The following is an 18,112-nucleotide window of genomic DNA, read 5'->3' as shown; positions in this document are numbered from 1 at the left end:
TCTGTAGAGACACATTCTAGGTTGGGATGATAACATGAATAGGTAAATACATTTAGGGACAACTTCAAGGCAGGGTTGATAACATGAATAGGTAAATACAATTAGAGACAACTTCTAGGTTGGGTTGATAACATGAATTGGTAAATACATTTAGAGACAACTTCAAAGTTGGGTTGATAACATGAATATGAACATCTGTAGAGACACATTCTAGGTTGGGATGATAACATGAATAGGTAAATACATTTAGGGACAACTTCAAGGCAGGGTTGATAACATGAATAGGTAAATACAATTAGAGACAACTTCTAGGTTGGGTTGATAACATGAATTGGTAAATACATTTAGAGACAACTTCTAGGCAGGGTTGATAACATGAATATGAACATCTGTAGAGACACATTCTAGGTTGGGATGATAACATGAATAGGTAAATACATTTAGAGACAACTTCTAGGCAGGGTTGATAACATGAATATGAACATCTGTAGAGACACATTCTAGGTTGGGATGATAACATGAATAGGTAAATACATTTAGGGACAACTTCAAGGCAGGGTTGATAACATGAATAGGTAAATACAATTAGAGACAACTTCTAGGTTGGGTTGATAACATGAATTGGTAAATACATTTAGAGACAACTTCAAGGTTGGGTTGATAACATGAATATGAACATCTGTAGAGACACATTCTAGGTTGGGATGATAACATGAATAGGTAAATACATTTAGGGACAACTTCAAGGCTGGGTTGATAACATGAATAGGTAAATACAATTAGAGACAACTTCTAGGTTGGGTTGATAACATGAATTGGTAAATACATTTAGAGACAACTTCTAGGCAGGGTTGATAACATGAATATGAACATCTGTAGAGACACATTCTAGGTTGGGATGATAACATGAATAGGTAAATACATTTAGGGACAACTTCAAGGCAGGGTTGATAACATGAATAGGTAAATACATTTAGAGACAACTTCAAGGTTGGGTTGATAAAACGAAAAGGTACATCTTTAGAGACAACCTCTAGGCAGGGTTGATAACATGAATAGGTAAATATATTTAGAGACAACTCGGCAGGGTTGATAACATGAATAGGTACATCTTTAGAGACAACCTCTAGGTAGGGTTGATAACATGAATAGGTAAATACATTTAGAGACAACTTCAAGGTTGGGTTGATAACGTGAATAGGTAAATCTGTAGAGACAACCTCTAGGCAGGGTTGATAACACGAATAGGTAAATACATTTAGAGACAACCTCTAGGTTGGGTTGATAACACGAATAGGTACATCTGTAGGGACAACCTCTAAGCAGGGTTGATAACATGAATAGGTAAATACATTTAGTGACAACTTCTAGGCAGTGTTGATAACATGAATAGGTACATGTGTAGAGACGACTTCTAGGTTGGGTTGATAACATGAATTGGTAAATACATTTAGGGACCAACTTCTAGACAGTGTTGATAACATGAATAGGTACATCTTTAGAGACAACTTCTAGGCAGGGTTGATAACATGAATAGGTAAATACATTTAGACACAACTTCAAGGTTGGGTTGAATAGGTACATGTGTGGATACAACTTATCAGTTGGGTGATAACAACTCATTGTCTTCTCGCTTTGTCTGTACAGTGATAGGACGGAAAGTCAATATGGCGGCCAGGCTGATGATGCAATACCCTAACAAGGTCACGTGTGATGACGATACTTTCCAGTCGTGTCGTCTGCCACCCGAAAACTTCGTTGTCTTGGTTACCAAACGAATGAAAGGTCTCCAGAATATAGGACTCATCCGTGAATTCAGCCTCCCCGATGTAAACAAAGACAGCTCAGGAATTGAGAACAGCCTTCCGTACTTCGAGTACCCCTTGTTAGGTGAGAGATATTAAATATGCTGTAATACTCGTTTTAATGTAAGGGACCGACCTTGATATTCAGGATGGAGGGTGTGTGATGGGATGGTCGGATGCTAGGATTTTGTATGGAGATTAGATATTTCCCTCAGCTTCAAATCCAGGTATCTTTTTATTTATAACTAGGGGCCTGATGTTTTGAAAGGTAAAACATCTTGCAACAATTAAGTTTTTGTGGCAGCCCATTTCTTCTGGTTTCAACAGCCTGAAACATAATTATTTTGTCAAGTTTCGAGCAACCGCCCCTCTACCTAAACGCCAAGAATATCAAATGGTCGGCCCCTAAGATTCACGTATCAGCACCATTTACCAATCTATATATGAGGAAAAGCTTTTGACTGTTAGTGTTAAGAAACAGAAACCAGTGCATCCTCTTGTACTTCTCATTGGTGTCCAACTGGTGTTCCGACAAATCAAACTAGCGAAAACCGTGGTGTATTTTTTTAAGTTCTTCCACTGCAGGACGGAACGAGGAGAAGAACATGTTCCTAGGTGAAATCCACAACCTCCTGGACAACGGCAAACACCGCCATCTTGTATTCGTGGGGTCCGCTGGAATGGGCAAGACTAGACTGCTGGATGCTCTGTGTTATATAGCTGCCCAGGAGAACCTGAAGTATGTCAATGTCATGTCCTGATGTCACAAGAGAACCTTACATACATGCGTGCGTGCGTGCGTACGTGCGTACGTACGTGAGTGAGTGAGTGAGTGAGTGCCTCCATCTTCGTGTATTGATATGGGATTTCTTTGTTTGCCATACACCAATACAGCTTATTTCCACCACAGAGTGATCAGCTGCAGCCTGAACCTCCTGAATGTCAACACGGCGTACTTTCTGGCCAGACATCTTCTCCGGATGTTGCTGTCGAGTTGCGGCTACTCGCAGGAGGTGGAGAAGGAGCCTGCTGTATTGGAAACCATGAGGTTGTGTGGCATGGACCAGCACATTGCAGCAGTTGTCGACCTACTGTCCACAAAGGTATGGTGGTGTCGTTCACTCCTCAGCGTCATCACGATCACCCCGCCTTGTCACTGTTGTTCGATTCCCATTATGAGTACAATCTCTGGTGCCACCCCGGCGTGATATTGGTGGAATATTACTAAAAGCGGCTACTTACTCACTGACCTGTCCTTGTTGTATTTTATTGTCAGTGTAAGCAAATGTTTCTTAATTGATATATCAACACAATCAGGAAAGTAATTTGGTATTCATGGTAAGCGTTATTGACTTGATCTTTGGTGAGCTTGGAAATGATTTAAGACATTGCATATCGGTCACACTGCCCTGAAGGGGCGCTTGGGGTGCCTTGTTCGACCTGTGGAGATGCGGTTTGGAATTGTCTTCAGCAACCCATGCTTGTCGTAGGAGGCGGGACTGGGTGGTAAGGCTCGCTGACTTGGTTGATGCATGTCATCGCATTCCAATTGTTTAGATCGATGTTCATAATGTCAATCACTGAATTGTCTGCTCCAGTCTTGATTATTTACAGACCGCCGGCATATAGCTGGAATATTGCTGAGTGCGCGTTAAACAACAAACAAACAGACTTGTTAATCTGACCCTGATCCCTTTCTTGCAGCCCATACCACCCTCACATATGAACCAAGCATCTGTAACAGCTCGGACGCAGGTCTTTGAGTTCCTCACGCATATGGTGAGTGTCTTCACAACGACTGCGTGTGTGTGTTGGGCTCACGCGACTCTGTACTGTTGTAAGTTGTATGACGGCGTGTCAGCTTCATGTGGGAGGAAAGCCCGACGTGATGCAGTGAATCTTTGGTGAAACCAAACACGCATGATGCTGACAAACAACGGATCATAATGAAGGAGAAGGTGGTGGGGAGGTGAAGTGGAGTTTAACATGAATACCCCACTCAGACACAGTATAATAGCTTCAAGTTGACCAGTCCTTGTTTCAGCACCTTAATGCTAACTGTGACGGCCCCGGGGATCGACAGTGCTTGTCCACTGAGATACCATACCGCAGTTTGACATGACTACGTCACTTAGACACAGTATACTGACACTGAGCCGACCAGTCCTTGTTTTAGCCCCTTATTGCCGAACGCCAGGAAGGGTAATAACAAGTGCCATCTTTTAACAGTTTTACGTCTTTTGGTATGACGTGGCCGGAGATCAAACCCCGGACCTTACGCTATCCGGGCAGACATTCTATCCACTACACCACGGAGGCGGTCTACAATGAGGGAGAATCTGGATGCCTACATGAGCTGCCCCTATACAACCATATATCTGATGAAAATGCGTCTTTGTCATTTACTAATATAAAGAGAAAGTCACACCTTACACTGCCTTTCCCTTTCAAGCTGATAGACATGAAAAAACTGAAGACTGTTCATCATATTAACCTTAAAAGACTTGACATATTTTAAAGATTTTGACATTTTTAATAATTAAGAAGAACTCGATTTTCAAAGCCCATGGGGGTCAATCTTCTGCTCAATTAAACTCTAATGGTAGGTTCCCCGACCGCGTCATACCAAAAGACGTTAAACGACGGTACTTGGCATGCATTAAGGTGCTAAAACAAGGACTGGTCAACTCGGAGTCAGTATACTGTGTCTGAGTGGGGAATTCATGTTAAACAGCGGCATGGTATCTTAGTGGGCCAGCACTATAAAATCGGCACTATTCCGGACCAGCACAAGCCACCACACGCACGCACACACGTGCATGCACGTCGCTATCTAAGTGCAATAATCTAGAACGCGACGTTAAGCGCCACCTCACCTCATCTATGATAACCAATACCTGATGAATAAGATCCTAATATTATCATGATTATTGTTGCATGTTTATGCTTGCGTGCTCAGTGTATGAGTTACCACAGCAGATGTATCTACGTCATAATGATGCTTTGATCACAAGGACCTTCACGACCCTGATACTTACTTGGATGTTACTGGAAATAAGTAACGCCGCCTTACTTTGCGTGTGAAAATAGAAACGTAGGGCTTTAAGACGCTTTTGGCGTTTCAGCCTACATATCACGGCATGGAAGACCTTTAATGGGCTTCATGATTCGCTCACATGTCGGAGATCGATGCGATGCATTGTCCGTTACATGCAATAACCATTACGTAACTTCATCATCCAGCTAATTAGAAGCCGTTCGATTTAGAATTGAGATTCAAAATGTATAAAATTGAATTTTACGGCAAGTATGCTTCTTGCAGCATATTTGTCCGAGAAACAAAACTTGCTATGATTGACCATAAGTAACCTCTGAATGATACGGGGGCGGTGGGGTAACCTACTGGTTAAAGCGTTCGCTCGTCACACCGAAGACCCTGGTTCGATTCCCCACATGGGTACGATGTGTGAAGCCCACTTCTGGTGTCCCCCGCCGTGATATTGCTGGAATGTTGCTAAAAGCGGTGTAAAACAATACTCACTCTGAATGCTATGTCGGGGGGACGGGTGAGTCTGGTTATTGTACTCACGTGAGACAGGACAACAGCTGTTGTTCTCGGTCCTCTGAACCGCCAAGCCCTCAATCGGTGCCCTCGTGAGGCGTCACTGCAATTCCCAGTAATTTGCACATAGGACATAACCTTAAACACGTAAACAAACAAATAATATGTTTTTTTATGTTAGAAAAAGTCTTTGTAACGTTGTGTCTCTGTTTCTAGTTTTCTAATTGAGTCCAAACTCACCCGTGACGAGAAGAAACAAATCTGAACACTTTTAATCATTAAAGAGGTTTTGATGCATTCGGAATACACTAATACCGATACACTAATAACATATACCTCGGATATTACTGGACACAGCTACTACTTAAAGCCTCTCTGCCAAGATGCCATAAGACAAACTCACTCATAACCATGACGTTTCAATTTTCAGTGCCTTGACTCCATGGGTCCCACCGCCGTCATCGTAGACGACATGCACTTCAGTGACAAGGAGTCATGGTCATGTGTCAAGGCACTGAGCGAACATCCTCATTGTCTCCTTGCCCTGGCCACCAGACCAAACGCCATAGAGAACCCTCCGTGCCCAGAAGCCTACAGTTTATTTAACGTGAAGACGTCCATTGTGACGGATGTGTACGGCCTTGACCTTTCTCTCGTGTCAGCATTGGCGTGTCAGGTGTTAGAAGTCGTCAGTATCCCCAAGGATTTGGATAAGTGAGTCGCCAGACAAGATAATTTACTTGTAACCATAAGATAATGTGTAATGGCTAATTATATAGGTGAGCTACCGAACGCCTGTATGATGTTGAACATGAAGTACTTAACCTATAGGGAAGTTACCTATGACCTGTCTCGAGTGAAGTACTTTTGAAAGTTCCAAGATTCGAAGAGGGTTTTTCGACATTAATTCACGAGAGAGTTGCGACTAATTAGTGTATTCTTTATATAAATCATCGGTGTTTTTTTCTGAGAAGATGTAGATAAATGTGGGTTCCTTGATCTCAAGTGGAGTCTGCAGCTCAGTCTTTTGTTGGAATCGTCTGAAACGTGATGATCAATGGTTGACGATATAGACAATTATTTGTGACGTTGCGTCCATATGACGTCCCGTTGCTATGAGTCACTTCACAGACAATGGTCAGTTGGCATAAACTAGCTACATGTTACAGTTAGTGTGTAAAATCAGTCAATGTGTAAAATGACTGAAATGTACATTTATGCAACCCAAAAATATTTCAATTTCCAAAAAGGACTTAAAAACATCACGCCGCTCTTAGCTTTTAACAGTATTCTAGTTATATCACGACGTGTCAGCTGAATGTGGGAGGAAAGCCCGAAGTGATGCAGGTCTCAGACGATTATCACTTCGGTGAAACCCACGAGCACGGGTATGATGCTGACAAACCTAGAAACGTGATTCAAACCCACAATCATAGGTTTCTTGTGTGCCCAATGGACGCAACTGCACAGCGAATCGCGTCGCCTTAGACAAGTGACCCACACCCCCACCCCCACCCCCACCCCCACCCCCCTCATTGGTAATAAATGTTGCTGCACTAAGTCTGGAAGTAGTCATAAACGGACCTTCTCAGTTATTTATGACCTCTTTTTTAGTATGGTATGTTTTTTCTTCTCGGAAATGTAGGCCACCCGACCCGTAATTCACAAACAATATATTGATGAAAGGTTCGCCTTTATACGTTCAATACATTACTATAAATATAAATCACCTACAAATGATATTAATTCATATCATAGTGTTTTTCAATCCATTGTTTTCTCACATTGACACCATAAAATATGTTTGCACCTCGTTTCCATGCATGCTGGTTGTCACAAAGTTTCATGATATTGATGACGTTAAAATGTCCTTTCACAACGCTAGAATACTGACTCCTCAAATTCTCATACAAGGGACAGATCAACAGAAAATGTTCTTCATCTTCGATAACTTTCTTTAAACAAACATTTTTCAAATATTGTCATCATCTTTTTTCGTCTTCTCGTGCATTGAAAAAGTCGTTCTGGTCAAATGTGTTCAAGGAATTCAATGTTGATAAGTTGATAAGCTCAGGGCCCTTGCCTCCTCGACACGCAGCCCAGACAGCGAATGGGACCTCTCCCTGGAATCGCTGCCAAGTCAAACCCATCCAGAACTTTTCGGAGAATGTGAGGACTCGCCAAAACTGCAGCCTTCTGCATTACCCAGTTTGTCTTAAGGGCTGTATTCCCGGTAGAAAACCCGGGTTCTCTTCCAATGTCAGTCAACAGATTGGGAGGTACCAAACCTAAGACACCGAGATCAATGGGGAGTCGGACAACTTGGTACTTGGCATGCAAGCGCGACATTTCGAAAGCGAGGTCCGCATTATTGCCATGTTTTTCCTAAATCTTGTCAATCACATTAGTGTCAAAGGGGACAGAAAATTCAATGATATAAATGATTTCATTGGATTTATCAAAAAGGACAAGATCAGGTTTGTTGGCCTGGATACGTATTGGGCTGTAAATGGGCCTATTCCAAAGAATTTGGTATTTATCATTTTTCGTGATGCCCTCTACATAATCCGGCTCGTACCATGGGTGGACCTCTGTGTCAAAACCACAAGCATGGTGAAGACGGTAATAAAATGATCGAGCTACACCATCATGTCGTTTAAGATACTGTGTTTGTGCCAAGGCTGGTCATCCATCTCATTAAATGCATTACATAATCTACATTTCATGTTTTCATTTTGATGTAAAATCACACATTGACGGTTTTGAGTGGGAAGGTCCTGAGCAGCCAACAGAAAGCCTTCAGTTTCACTTTTTAGGTCAGACGACTTCATCCAAGCGAATGACTCTGCAGGATTGCTTATCTTCTCAACACACTGCACACAAACTCGATGCAGTGGTCTTTCAGAGCCGACTTGATATGGCACTTCTCGCTTGGTTGACACTCATTTCTGTACCGTCCAGTAGTAGAGAAAAAAACCACATGATGATAATGATGATGATGATTATCATCATCATCATCATCATCATTCATCTACAGTGTGTTACGGGACATGAGTCAAGGGGTTCCGTCATGGGTGGAACAGCTACTCCGGGACATGTACGACAAACGCCAGATCCTCATCCGCTACACTGACCTCGTCCCCACTACCTTCAGGGCGTCTGTCGTGGTCCCTAAACAGACTTTCATTACCAAGTTGACCAATATCGGGAAGGCCACCGAGCGGAGGCGTCCCAGAACGGCCAGGAGATTTTCCGACATCGTAAGTGTGGCGTGCCAGTATTAAACGGAGACTAGGCTCCGGTCAACTGGCAGTCATTGTGCAAATTATAGAAGTAAACCCACTTTGTCTGTAAACTCAAATCTATTTGATTATGTAGACGTTTATGATAACCACATGTCCATATACACGATGTCAAAGTTTGATACAAGTCACAGATTGCAATGTTTAGACCTAGCTCGAAAATGGGCATCTGATCGCGGGGAAATTGTCCCCCATTAACGGCGAACTTAGCAGGGGTCAGTTGGCAATCCTTCCAAGTTTGATTTAAGTCATTAGAGTCTGCAGGCAGTACTCCATGTTTGATTTAAGTCATTAGAGTCTGCAGGCAGTACTCCATGTTTGATTTAAGTCATTAGAGTCTGCAGGCAGTACTCCATGTTTGATTTAAGTCCTTAAATTCTGCTGTCAATAGTTCAAGTTTCATTCAAGTTAAAAAACTATGCTGGCAGTACTCCGTGTTTGATTCAAGTCATTAAACTCTGCTCTGTGTGTGTGTACTCACATAATGGGTATCAATCATCAATCACTGGAAATAAACCTTGGAACGTAACTTCTGAAACAACCATAGCCCTCAATACAAACATTATTATATTTTGTTTAAAAACATAAAATTCGCCTTGTTATAAAATTGGGACATTGTTACTTTTTGATTTGGCTAAACGATATTGTATCTCAAACTTCTGGATCGTATGTAGGTGATTCGATCTTTCCCCAGACACTAGGCAATATTAGTGATCAATTAAACATGAAACGATGTTTTCACTCACTCAGTACAAAATCGTATCGGTCCTTGTTGAAAGTTGTGAGGTAGACTACTAGGCCAACATGGTGTTCTTGATATACTTGTGTCTTTTTAATATACCCAGGACTCCATAACACCTGAGGCAAGTCCCGAAGCCATGCTTGCTGACCTTGGCTTTAAATTCACTACTCAGAGCAAGGTGAGGGGAACGTTCGAATTGAGAACATGCGTCATGGCGCCTGGTAAAACTGCCGAGGACATTCAAGTTCCTGGGGCCATGAAAGGTATGCCGGTTGTCTGTTTCATGTAAGTAATGACTTTAACAGTGTTCAGGGTTCGTGTGAAATGAAAGTACACATGGAAAGGGGGAACCGTTGAGGTTTAGGCCGCTAACCAGCACACGCAGTTTGTAAGATGTGTTGGTGTATTGACAAAACATACAGGGGCAGTCGTGCTGACAAAACATACAAGGGCATTCGTGCTGACAAAACATACAGGGGCAATCGTGCTGACAAAACATACAGGGGCAATCGTGCTGACAAAACATACAGGGGCAATCGTGCTGACAAAACATACAGGGGCAATCGTGCTGACAAAACATACAGGGACAATCGTGCTGACAAAACATACATGGCAAATCGTGCTGACAAAACATACAGGGGCAATCGTGCTGACAAAACATACAGGGGAAATCGTGCTGACAAAACATACAGGGGAAATCGTGCTGACAAACCAAGGGCCATTATCAGGACCCGTGGATACATACACCCAGTGGCGTGTAACTCGGCACAGAGAAATGCGTTGACTTCGATGACCAGGACATCCATGTCCCTATCCAATGAGAACATGGACTTCAGTTAAATGTTGTCTTGTGTGAAAGTCCAGATAAGTATGAACCGCGTCATCTGAAGACGCCTTCACCAGAGCATGTTCTCTGTCTGATCGCAGTACTGAGTGGATGAAATCTCGGTTTTACTCCAATTGAATGATTCATTATATTTCATAATTCATCAAACTACTTACCATAAAAAGAGAAGATGTTATTGATGCGATGAACCAATCCAGTACATTTAGTATCACTGACCGATATCACGATCTTACTAACAGTTTTAGCACGCGACCGTGAAGATTTGGGTAGAGAACACGTCTTCAACAACCCATACTTGCGCTAAAGGCGATTATGCTTGTCGTAAGAGGCGACTACGCTTGTCGTAAGAGGCGACTGATGGGATCGGGTGGTCAGGCTCGCGGACTTAGTTTATGCTTGTCATCGTATTCCAACTGCATAGACCGATGCTCATGATGTCAATCACAGGATTGTCTGGTCCAGATTCGATTATTTACAGAACGCCGTCAAATAAACATGGAATATTGCTTAGTGCGGCTTTAAACTACAAACAAACAAACTGGTTCTTTTGCAGATTTGGTTGTAGCAAGAATAGATTCTATGCGTGCCACAGAACAGCTGATCGTGAAGTGTGCGGCTGTTCTTGAGCCTCCCTTCACGAGGCAGAGCGTGGAGGAGGTCCTTCCCCAGGCCAACACCTTCAAAGTCAGCACTTCCCTCAAGAGGCTGTATGAGAACGGGACGTTTACGTGCAGCAGCGTCTCCTCTCGTCTGTCGTCGTCACGTCGTAGAGAGGACGTCGGGAGAGCCAGAGGGGAGTGCTGCTGCCCCAGGGGGGACCACGAGGAGGGAGAGGTCATGTGCAACTCGCTTATGTTCCGACATAAGCTGCTTAAAGACACTGCTCAGGAAATGCTGATGGGCAAGCAGAAGCAGCATCTGCATCTGAAGGCTGCTGAGTTTATTGCACGGGGGGTCAAGGACATCAGGGGCAATGTACCGTATCAGTTGTTCGTCCAAAACCGGAAGGAATCTGAAGCTGAAAAAATACGTACGTGTGATTTTGTTGGGATTTATTCATGTTCTTATTTAATTTAAATGGTTTTCTCAAGGTACCTGAAATATGCAATGGCTTAAAGGTTGCTCTTTCTGCTTCTTGACAGTGCCGGTGTGACAATGATCTTGGTGTTGTTTCAGACACACACGAAGAGAATGCGTTGACTGATGAAGAGACGTCAAAAAGGTTTCGGACAATTTTAAAATCGGGGTTAGTGTATTTCTATTATAGATAAACGTTAGCGATTATCTTTTTTCTGAAGATAAAACATGAAATATCTATGAAATATTATTAATGTGTCACAATGTCACGTTTGTGCATCCACAAAAAGACACTTTGAATTATTGGTACACGGTACGCGTAAGCTGGGTTTCACGCCGTTTTAAGCATTATTTTATCATGATCGTTGCTAAATGTTAGTGGAAATACTGAAGTGGCGCATGTGGCTTGGGTTTACATTGACGGTGAAACCATGAATATTGATGATGAACCCATGAACATTGATTGTGAACCCTTGAACATTGATCGTGAACCCTAAGACTCATGAACATTGATGATGAACCCATGGACATTGATGGGGAACCCTTGAACATTGACGATGAACCCTTGAACATTGATGATGAACCCTTGGACCCATGAACATTGATGATGAACCCTTGAACATTGATGGTGAACCCTTGAACATTGATGGCGAACCCTTGAACATTGATGATGAACCCTTGAACATTCACGATTGACCCTTGAACATAGATGGTGAACCCTTGAACATTGATGATGAACCCTTGAACATTGATGGTGAACCCTTGAACATTGATGATGAACCCTTGAACATTGATGATGAACCCTTGAACATTGATGGTGGACCCTTGACCATTGATGATGAACCCTTGGACCCATGAACATTGATGGTGAACCCTTGAATATTGATGATGAACCCTTGGACCCATGAACATTGATGGTGAACCCTTGAATATTGATGGTGAACCCATGAACATTGATGATGAACCCTTGGACCCATGAACATTGATGATGAACCCTTGAACATTGATGGTGGACCCTTGAACATTGATGATCAACCCTTGGACCCATGAACATTGATGGTGAACCCACGAACATTGATGGTGAACCCTTGAATATTGATGGTGAACCCATGAACATTGATGATGAACCCTTGAACATTGATGATGGACCCTTGAACATTGATGGTGAACCCTTGAACATTGATGATGAACCCTTGGACCATTGAACATTGACGATGAACCCTTGGACCCATGAACATTGATGGCGAACCCTTGAACATTGATGGAGAACCCAAGAACATTGATGATGAACCCTTGAACATTGATGGTGAACCTTTGAACGTTGATGATGAACCCTTGAACACTGATGGTGAACCCTTGACATTGATGGTGAACCCTTGAACATTGATGGTGAACCCTTGAACATTGATGATGAACCCTTGAACATTGATGGTGAACCCTTGGACATTGATGGTGAACCCTTGGACCCATGAACATTGATGGTGAACCCTTGAATATTGATGGTGAATCCATGAACATTGTTGATGAACCCTTGAACATTGATGGTGGACCCTTGAACATTGATGATGAACCCTTGGACCATTGAACATTGACGATGAACCCTTGGACCCATGAACATTGATGGCGAACCCTTGAACATTGATGGAGAACCCAAGAACATTGATGATGAACCCTTGAACATTGATGGTGAACCCTTGAACATTGATGGTGAACCCTTGAACATTGATGGTGAACCCTTAGACATTGATGGTGAACCCTTGAACATTGATGGTGAACCCTTGAACATTGATGATGAACCCACGAACATTGATGGTGAACCCACGAACATTGATGTGAACCCTTGAACATTGATGGTGAACCCTTAGACATTGATGGTGAACCCTTGAACATTGATGGTGAACCCTTGAACATTGATGATGAACCCACGAACATTGATGGTGAACCCACGAACATTGATGTGAACCCTTGAACATTGATGGTGAATCCCTGAACACTGATAGTGAAGCCTTGAACATTTATGTGAACCCATGAGGCATGGATATGGTCCTTAAAAAGAAGAATCAAGGGCACTTGTGGGAGTATCTGTTTCATTGTCTCTTCCATTGTTGTCTGCTTAGTGAGATGTTACCACACCTGCATCTGATCCTAGAGGGCGCTGTGATTGACAAACGCCGGAACTCTCTTCTTGAACAGTTACTTCCTGTGTATGATAGAATGGCCTTCCATTACAACGCCGCGGACGACATGTACAGCCTGCTTGACACACAGACGGAAGCAGGACTTGTTTGTATTGTGCTGAAAAGGAATGGACAGGTAAACATATTATGGATTCACTGGTGCTGTTTAGCTCAGCATCTGGATAACGTACTGTGTTTTGAAACATATTCACTTAAGAAAGCTACTCAAATCAACTCTTTAATGATCGTTAATGACTCAAAGAGTTTGGTTCTTTGTCCAGGTGAGATCCGGAGTGAGTATTGCATTACACCATTCTATGAAATGTTACGACATTGTACACCAGGAATGTGCTGCAGACATTGTAAGATTTGCGGTATCGAAACAAAGTTTTCGGGATGACGAACGAACACTTTAATCACTGGGCTACCCCGTCATCATTGCAGATGATGAAAGCGATTGTGATGACATCTTATCTAATCCGTTTCTGTAATACAAATAATTATCACAGCAGTATCTATTGACGTATATATACTGTTGAGTCTGTTTGCCATCTCTGTAGGCAATGTCTTGGCTAGAGGAAACAACAATACCGTTCAGGAAACTGGCAGTGTCGAACCAGCCCTCAGAGGTCGTCAGAAAATACAAGAATATCCAGGCAGGCCTGAAGCGACTGATTGGGAAGGTGAGACCCTCATAAGATTCGACAACCTGACATACAGTCCTATCTTATTCACAGTACTATTTGGAGATGTTGAATGTGTTACTTTGTAACAGGTTACACTCTTCATGCACTGTCACTCAGAAGACGCTGGTTACGCAAACGAGCACACACGCATAATTTCTGGATAAATGATATTTTCTAGTTTCTTCGTATGACTTCAAACAAAGTATACAGTCAAACACCGTTGTGACCAACTTACGGTTATCTCGAAGTAAAAACTTCCCTGCATGTTCTTTCTTTAGTCGTCCTTTTCGGTTGTGTCGAACCTCGGATATTTACGCAGGTCTCTTCAACTTCGACACAAAGGTGTTTGACTGTATATATTGTGCGTTGTACTCATATTTAGGGCTAACTGACAAAGAAATATTTGTTATTTGATACCAATAGGAAGCTAACGCACTGTTACAGACAAAGCCTTCAAATGCTTCCATATTGGGCTGGAATATTGCCGATGTCACGCTGATGACTAACTCCCTCATTGCTTCTTCCCTTGGGTATGAGCATCGTCCTGAGGCAAGAGCTACCAATAGCCTTATTATCAAAGTTGTGTTTCAAACCTTGACACATCAAGCCCATTTTTCATTGGACTATCGCAAATGTGGATAGTCCAATCAGAGAACATTTCACAAAATCAACATCCACGACTGGTAACCTTCGTATGAAAGTGATATATCGCTGGTAGACACGCTTGTCTCGGGAACATTGAGCATGAGTGACTCAGGGTTCGAATCATAGATTCGCTCTGAAGTTTGTCAGCACTATGAACGTTGGTGGGATTCATCGAAATTGTAAACGTTTAGAACCCTCATCATTTTGGGCTCTTCTCTCATACGAAACTTACCCGACCTGTTGTAACTGAAATGTTGTTCAGAACTGCCCTAAATAATGACTATTTCTTTGCAGTCTTTCCTTCAGCTCGGCCAGCTGCCCGAAGCAAGGCAATACCTGACGGAGGCCGCGGGTCTCCTGGACATGACCGAACCCTCCAGCAAGACAGACACTCGGTTCCAGATGTTCAAACTCCGTCTCTCGCCCTTCCCACGGTTCATCTACTTCACCAAAGGTGGATCAGTCAGACACCTCAAGTACGTGTCTTCTATTACACTAGCTACGGTAGTGTTTCAGAGTTTTCTTACATTCACGCCATTCTCAGGAACAGTATAATCTTGGGGAAGGATTTCTTTCAACATGACAAGCCTAGCTCTGGCTGTCGCCCACCTTCAGAGTCTGTAGCAGTCCAGGCTCTGCACCGAGCATCTTTGAAAAACGTGTTCCTCGTCCAAAGGATGGATTGACAAGTATTTACTCTACGTCACTGATGGTGTTATCTAACTTATAAATGAAGACTCGGGTATTATCTATGTAACCAATTCTGGAAAGCCTTAAACATTATTCCAGAAAAAGATTTAAATGCGATGCATGAACCACAGCTGACTGCCAAATATTGTACTGATGCGGCAGTTATGTTCCATGCACACGTCGTTTTGAGCATCGGCTGCACGGCACGAACTGTAAGAATGAAACTCGCAGCTTTTCTGTTACTCAGGCCGGCCAGCCGGAGGACGGTAGAACGGGGACACCTTCTGGGGGATCTGTGTCGGCTTCACAAGGAACAGGGAAACAAGGACCTCCTCATCCTGGACGCCTGGAGACACTCGGCTAACATCGTGGGCAGGGAGGTCCATATCCACCAGGTTCGTTCCATCCCCGGTCACCACTGACATTGAAACCATGGGTTTAACCCATGAATACACTCAACAGATTCGGTGGTGATGATCCTGCTGTCGACATTGACAACCAACGAATTCTGTGGTGTGTTGATATATTTCATTTGAGTTTCCATAGACAAAATATATTTTGTCTGAAGCATGGTAATTGTCGCGGCGTTAGAAGGCATTCCCAGCGGGACGGTCAATAGACCTCGCTCCACAGTACGACCTTAGCACAGTGAGCCTTGTACCACATCTTAGCATAGACTCGCAACAGTGTACTGAAGATGTACTTGACTGACGTAGATAATTGAAGCATCAGAGAAAGCGTCTTTATGTTTGATTCCTTGGACATATTACTGATATCATTGTATTTCGTGTACATTATGTTTATGTCGATGTATACTATGTTTAATATGTTTAATATGGTGACTACAGGTGCTGGAGAGTTACATACACATTATCCAGGCGTGTAGGACGCGTGGCTGGTCCAGCAGAGCCCACAGACTCGAGAGTGAACTGTACGCCACGTAAGTACATGACAAACTCATCTGCTGAACATACGGGGTGATAAAATGAAAACGTGTTTTGCTTTAACGCGAGTGACGGACAAATGGCAGCGCGCAGTGTTTAAGTTGAAGTGTTGAAGATACAGGTGTGCATGTTTCGCAAGATACAAAAGTAAGGATGTGATGTATTTTAAGACAAAAATATGCTTCGCATTGTAACTTGCTTCATGACAAGGGAAGGCATATTATATGATGCGCATGTTGCTTATCTTCACACACTCTGGAAAGAGTGCATGTTTTCACGCAGTGTAGTGAAGTGAAGTGAAATGGGGTTTTATCGTTGCGTCCAAGATAAGTGCACTTATATCGCAACGTGCATGTACGCGCGCGCGCGCGCGCGCGTGTGTGTGTATGTGTGTCTGTGTGTGTGTGTGTGTGTGAGAGAGAGAGAGAGAGAGACAGAGAGAGAGAGAGAGAGGGAGAGAGTGACTAATGCCGATTTTATAAGTGCTAGCCCACTGAAATACCATACCGCAGTTTAACACGAATACCCCACTCAGACTCAGTAGCACATTAAACTTGAACGCCAGGAAGGGTAACAACAAGTACCATCTTTCAACGTCTTTTGGTATGACCCGCCCGTGGATCGAACCCCCAACCTTCCGCTCTCCGGTATAAACCCGCCCGTGGATCGAACCCCCAACCTTCCGCTCTCCGGGCGGATGCTCTACCACTACACCACGGAGGCGGACTTTTCACCAATACAACAGACATGCATGTTTCCATAATACAACAACAAACATTGGCATGTTTCCAAGTAAACAACAACAGATACTTTTAAGCTTCCACATATAACTACATGTTATGTAGTAACAGAGGGTACGTTACGAGATGTGCAATAGTTGTTCTGATGTGCTGTTGTTCAGATGCTGTGCACGAAGTCACGAACTCTTGTATGATGACGTCAAGGCGCTGGCTACGACACTAGGGGAGGGTGCCTTGCACTGTCTCTCGGCAGGAAACGTCGCTCAGGCCACAGACAGGGGTAAGAAGAATCTAAATGTCTTGCTGACACCAGTGTCATTTGAACTGTTCGTGAGGCTTCTGGAGCTCGTTTCGTTGATTTTTATGACCAACGTTCATGCAATATTCTCTGTCCGAAGGCAATAGAAAATGTACATTTTTGTACACATGTACACAACACTACACTTAAAACACTTCTCTTGAATGATCATAATAATTCAGCAACTCTTAGTGTATGCTATCAGATGTTTGAGTGCACGTTGCAGTGAGTCTAGTGATTGAACGCAGGGTTCATTTCATAAAAGGACAAAGAATTTCGTTCTGTGTAATACGTGTCCATTCACAACCAATGAGTAACAGAAACACAATTTTTATTTTAGGTGCAGTGTCAATATATTGAAACCGTACATTAAGCAGGATGTTAAGGTTCCCAGTGAAATATATACAAATGAATAATTGTTGCGCATTAATATCCTTTGCTGTACGTTCCTGACAATACCCGCCCGGGCAGCTGGGTGGTCGGGAAGTGCGACCGGTTTAACGGGGAACGGCTTGCTTAACAGCTTTTTCCCGAAACAAGGAAGTTAACTGTCTATAAAAGTCCAGTTTCTGCCCTTGCCGAACTAGGCTGGAATTA

The 18,112-nt window shown here is 43.0% G+C and overlaps 1 protein-coding gene across 1 annotated transcript in view; it reads left to right on the top strand.

Moving 5' to 3' along the window:
• The window catches only part of LOC139444226 (adenylate cyclase type 10-like), a 46,435-nt gene that overhangs the window by 23,751 nt on the left and 4,572 nt on the right, over nt 1-18,112 (top strand). The window contains exons 12-26 of the mRNA XM_071225148.1: nt 1,648-1,890; nt 2,391-2,544; nt 2,716-2,908; nt 3,510-3,584; nt 5,798-6,081; nt 8,405-8,627; nt 9,515-9,674; nt 10,812-11,288; nt 11,435-11,504; nt 13,453-13,648; nt 14,073-14,195; nt 15,138-15,319; nt 15,781-15,928; nt 16,382-16,473; nt 17,379-17,497. Of these exons, the coding sequence (XP_071081249.1) occupies nt 1,648-1,890; nt 2,391-2,544; nt 2,716-2,908; nt 3,510-3,584; nt 5,798-6,081; nt 8,405-8,627; nt 9,515-9,674; nt 10,812-11,288; nt 11,435-11,504; nt 13,453-13,648; nt 14,073-14,195; nt 15,138-15,319; nt 15,781-15,928; nt 16,382-16,473; nt 17,379-17,497 (2,739 nt within the window). The remainder of the gene's footprint in view (nt 1-1,647; nt 1,891-2,390; nt 2,545-2,715; nt 2,909-3,509; nt 3,585-5,797; nt 6,082-8,404; nt 8,628-9,514; nt 9,675-10,811; nt 11,289-11,434; nt 11,505-13,452; nt 13,649-14,072; nt 14,196-15,137; nt 15,320-15,780; nt 15,929-16,381; nt 16,474-17,378; nt 17,498-18,112) is intronic.

The sequence above is a fragment of the Haliotis cracherodii genome, unplaced genomic scaffold (assembly GCF_022045235.1).
Source record: "Haliotis cracherodii isolate W230 unplaced genomic scaffold, xgHalCrac1.p SCAF_5, whole genome shotgun sequence".
In the NCBI taxonomy this organism is placed as follows: domain Eukaryota; kingdom Metazoa; phylum Mollusca; class Gastropoda; order Lepetellida; family Haliotidae; genus Haliotis; species Haliotis cracherodii.
This window is presented reverse-complemented; position numbering and strand designations above follow the sequence as displayed.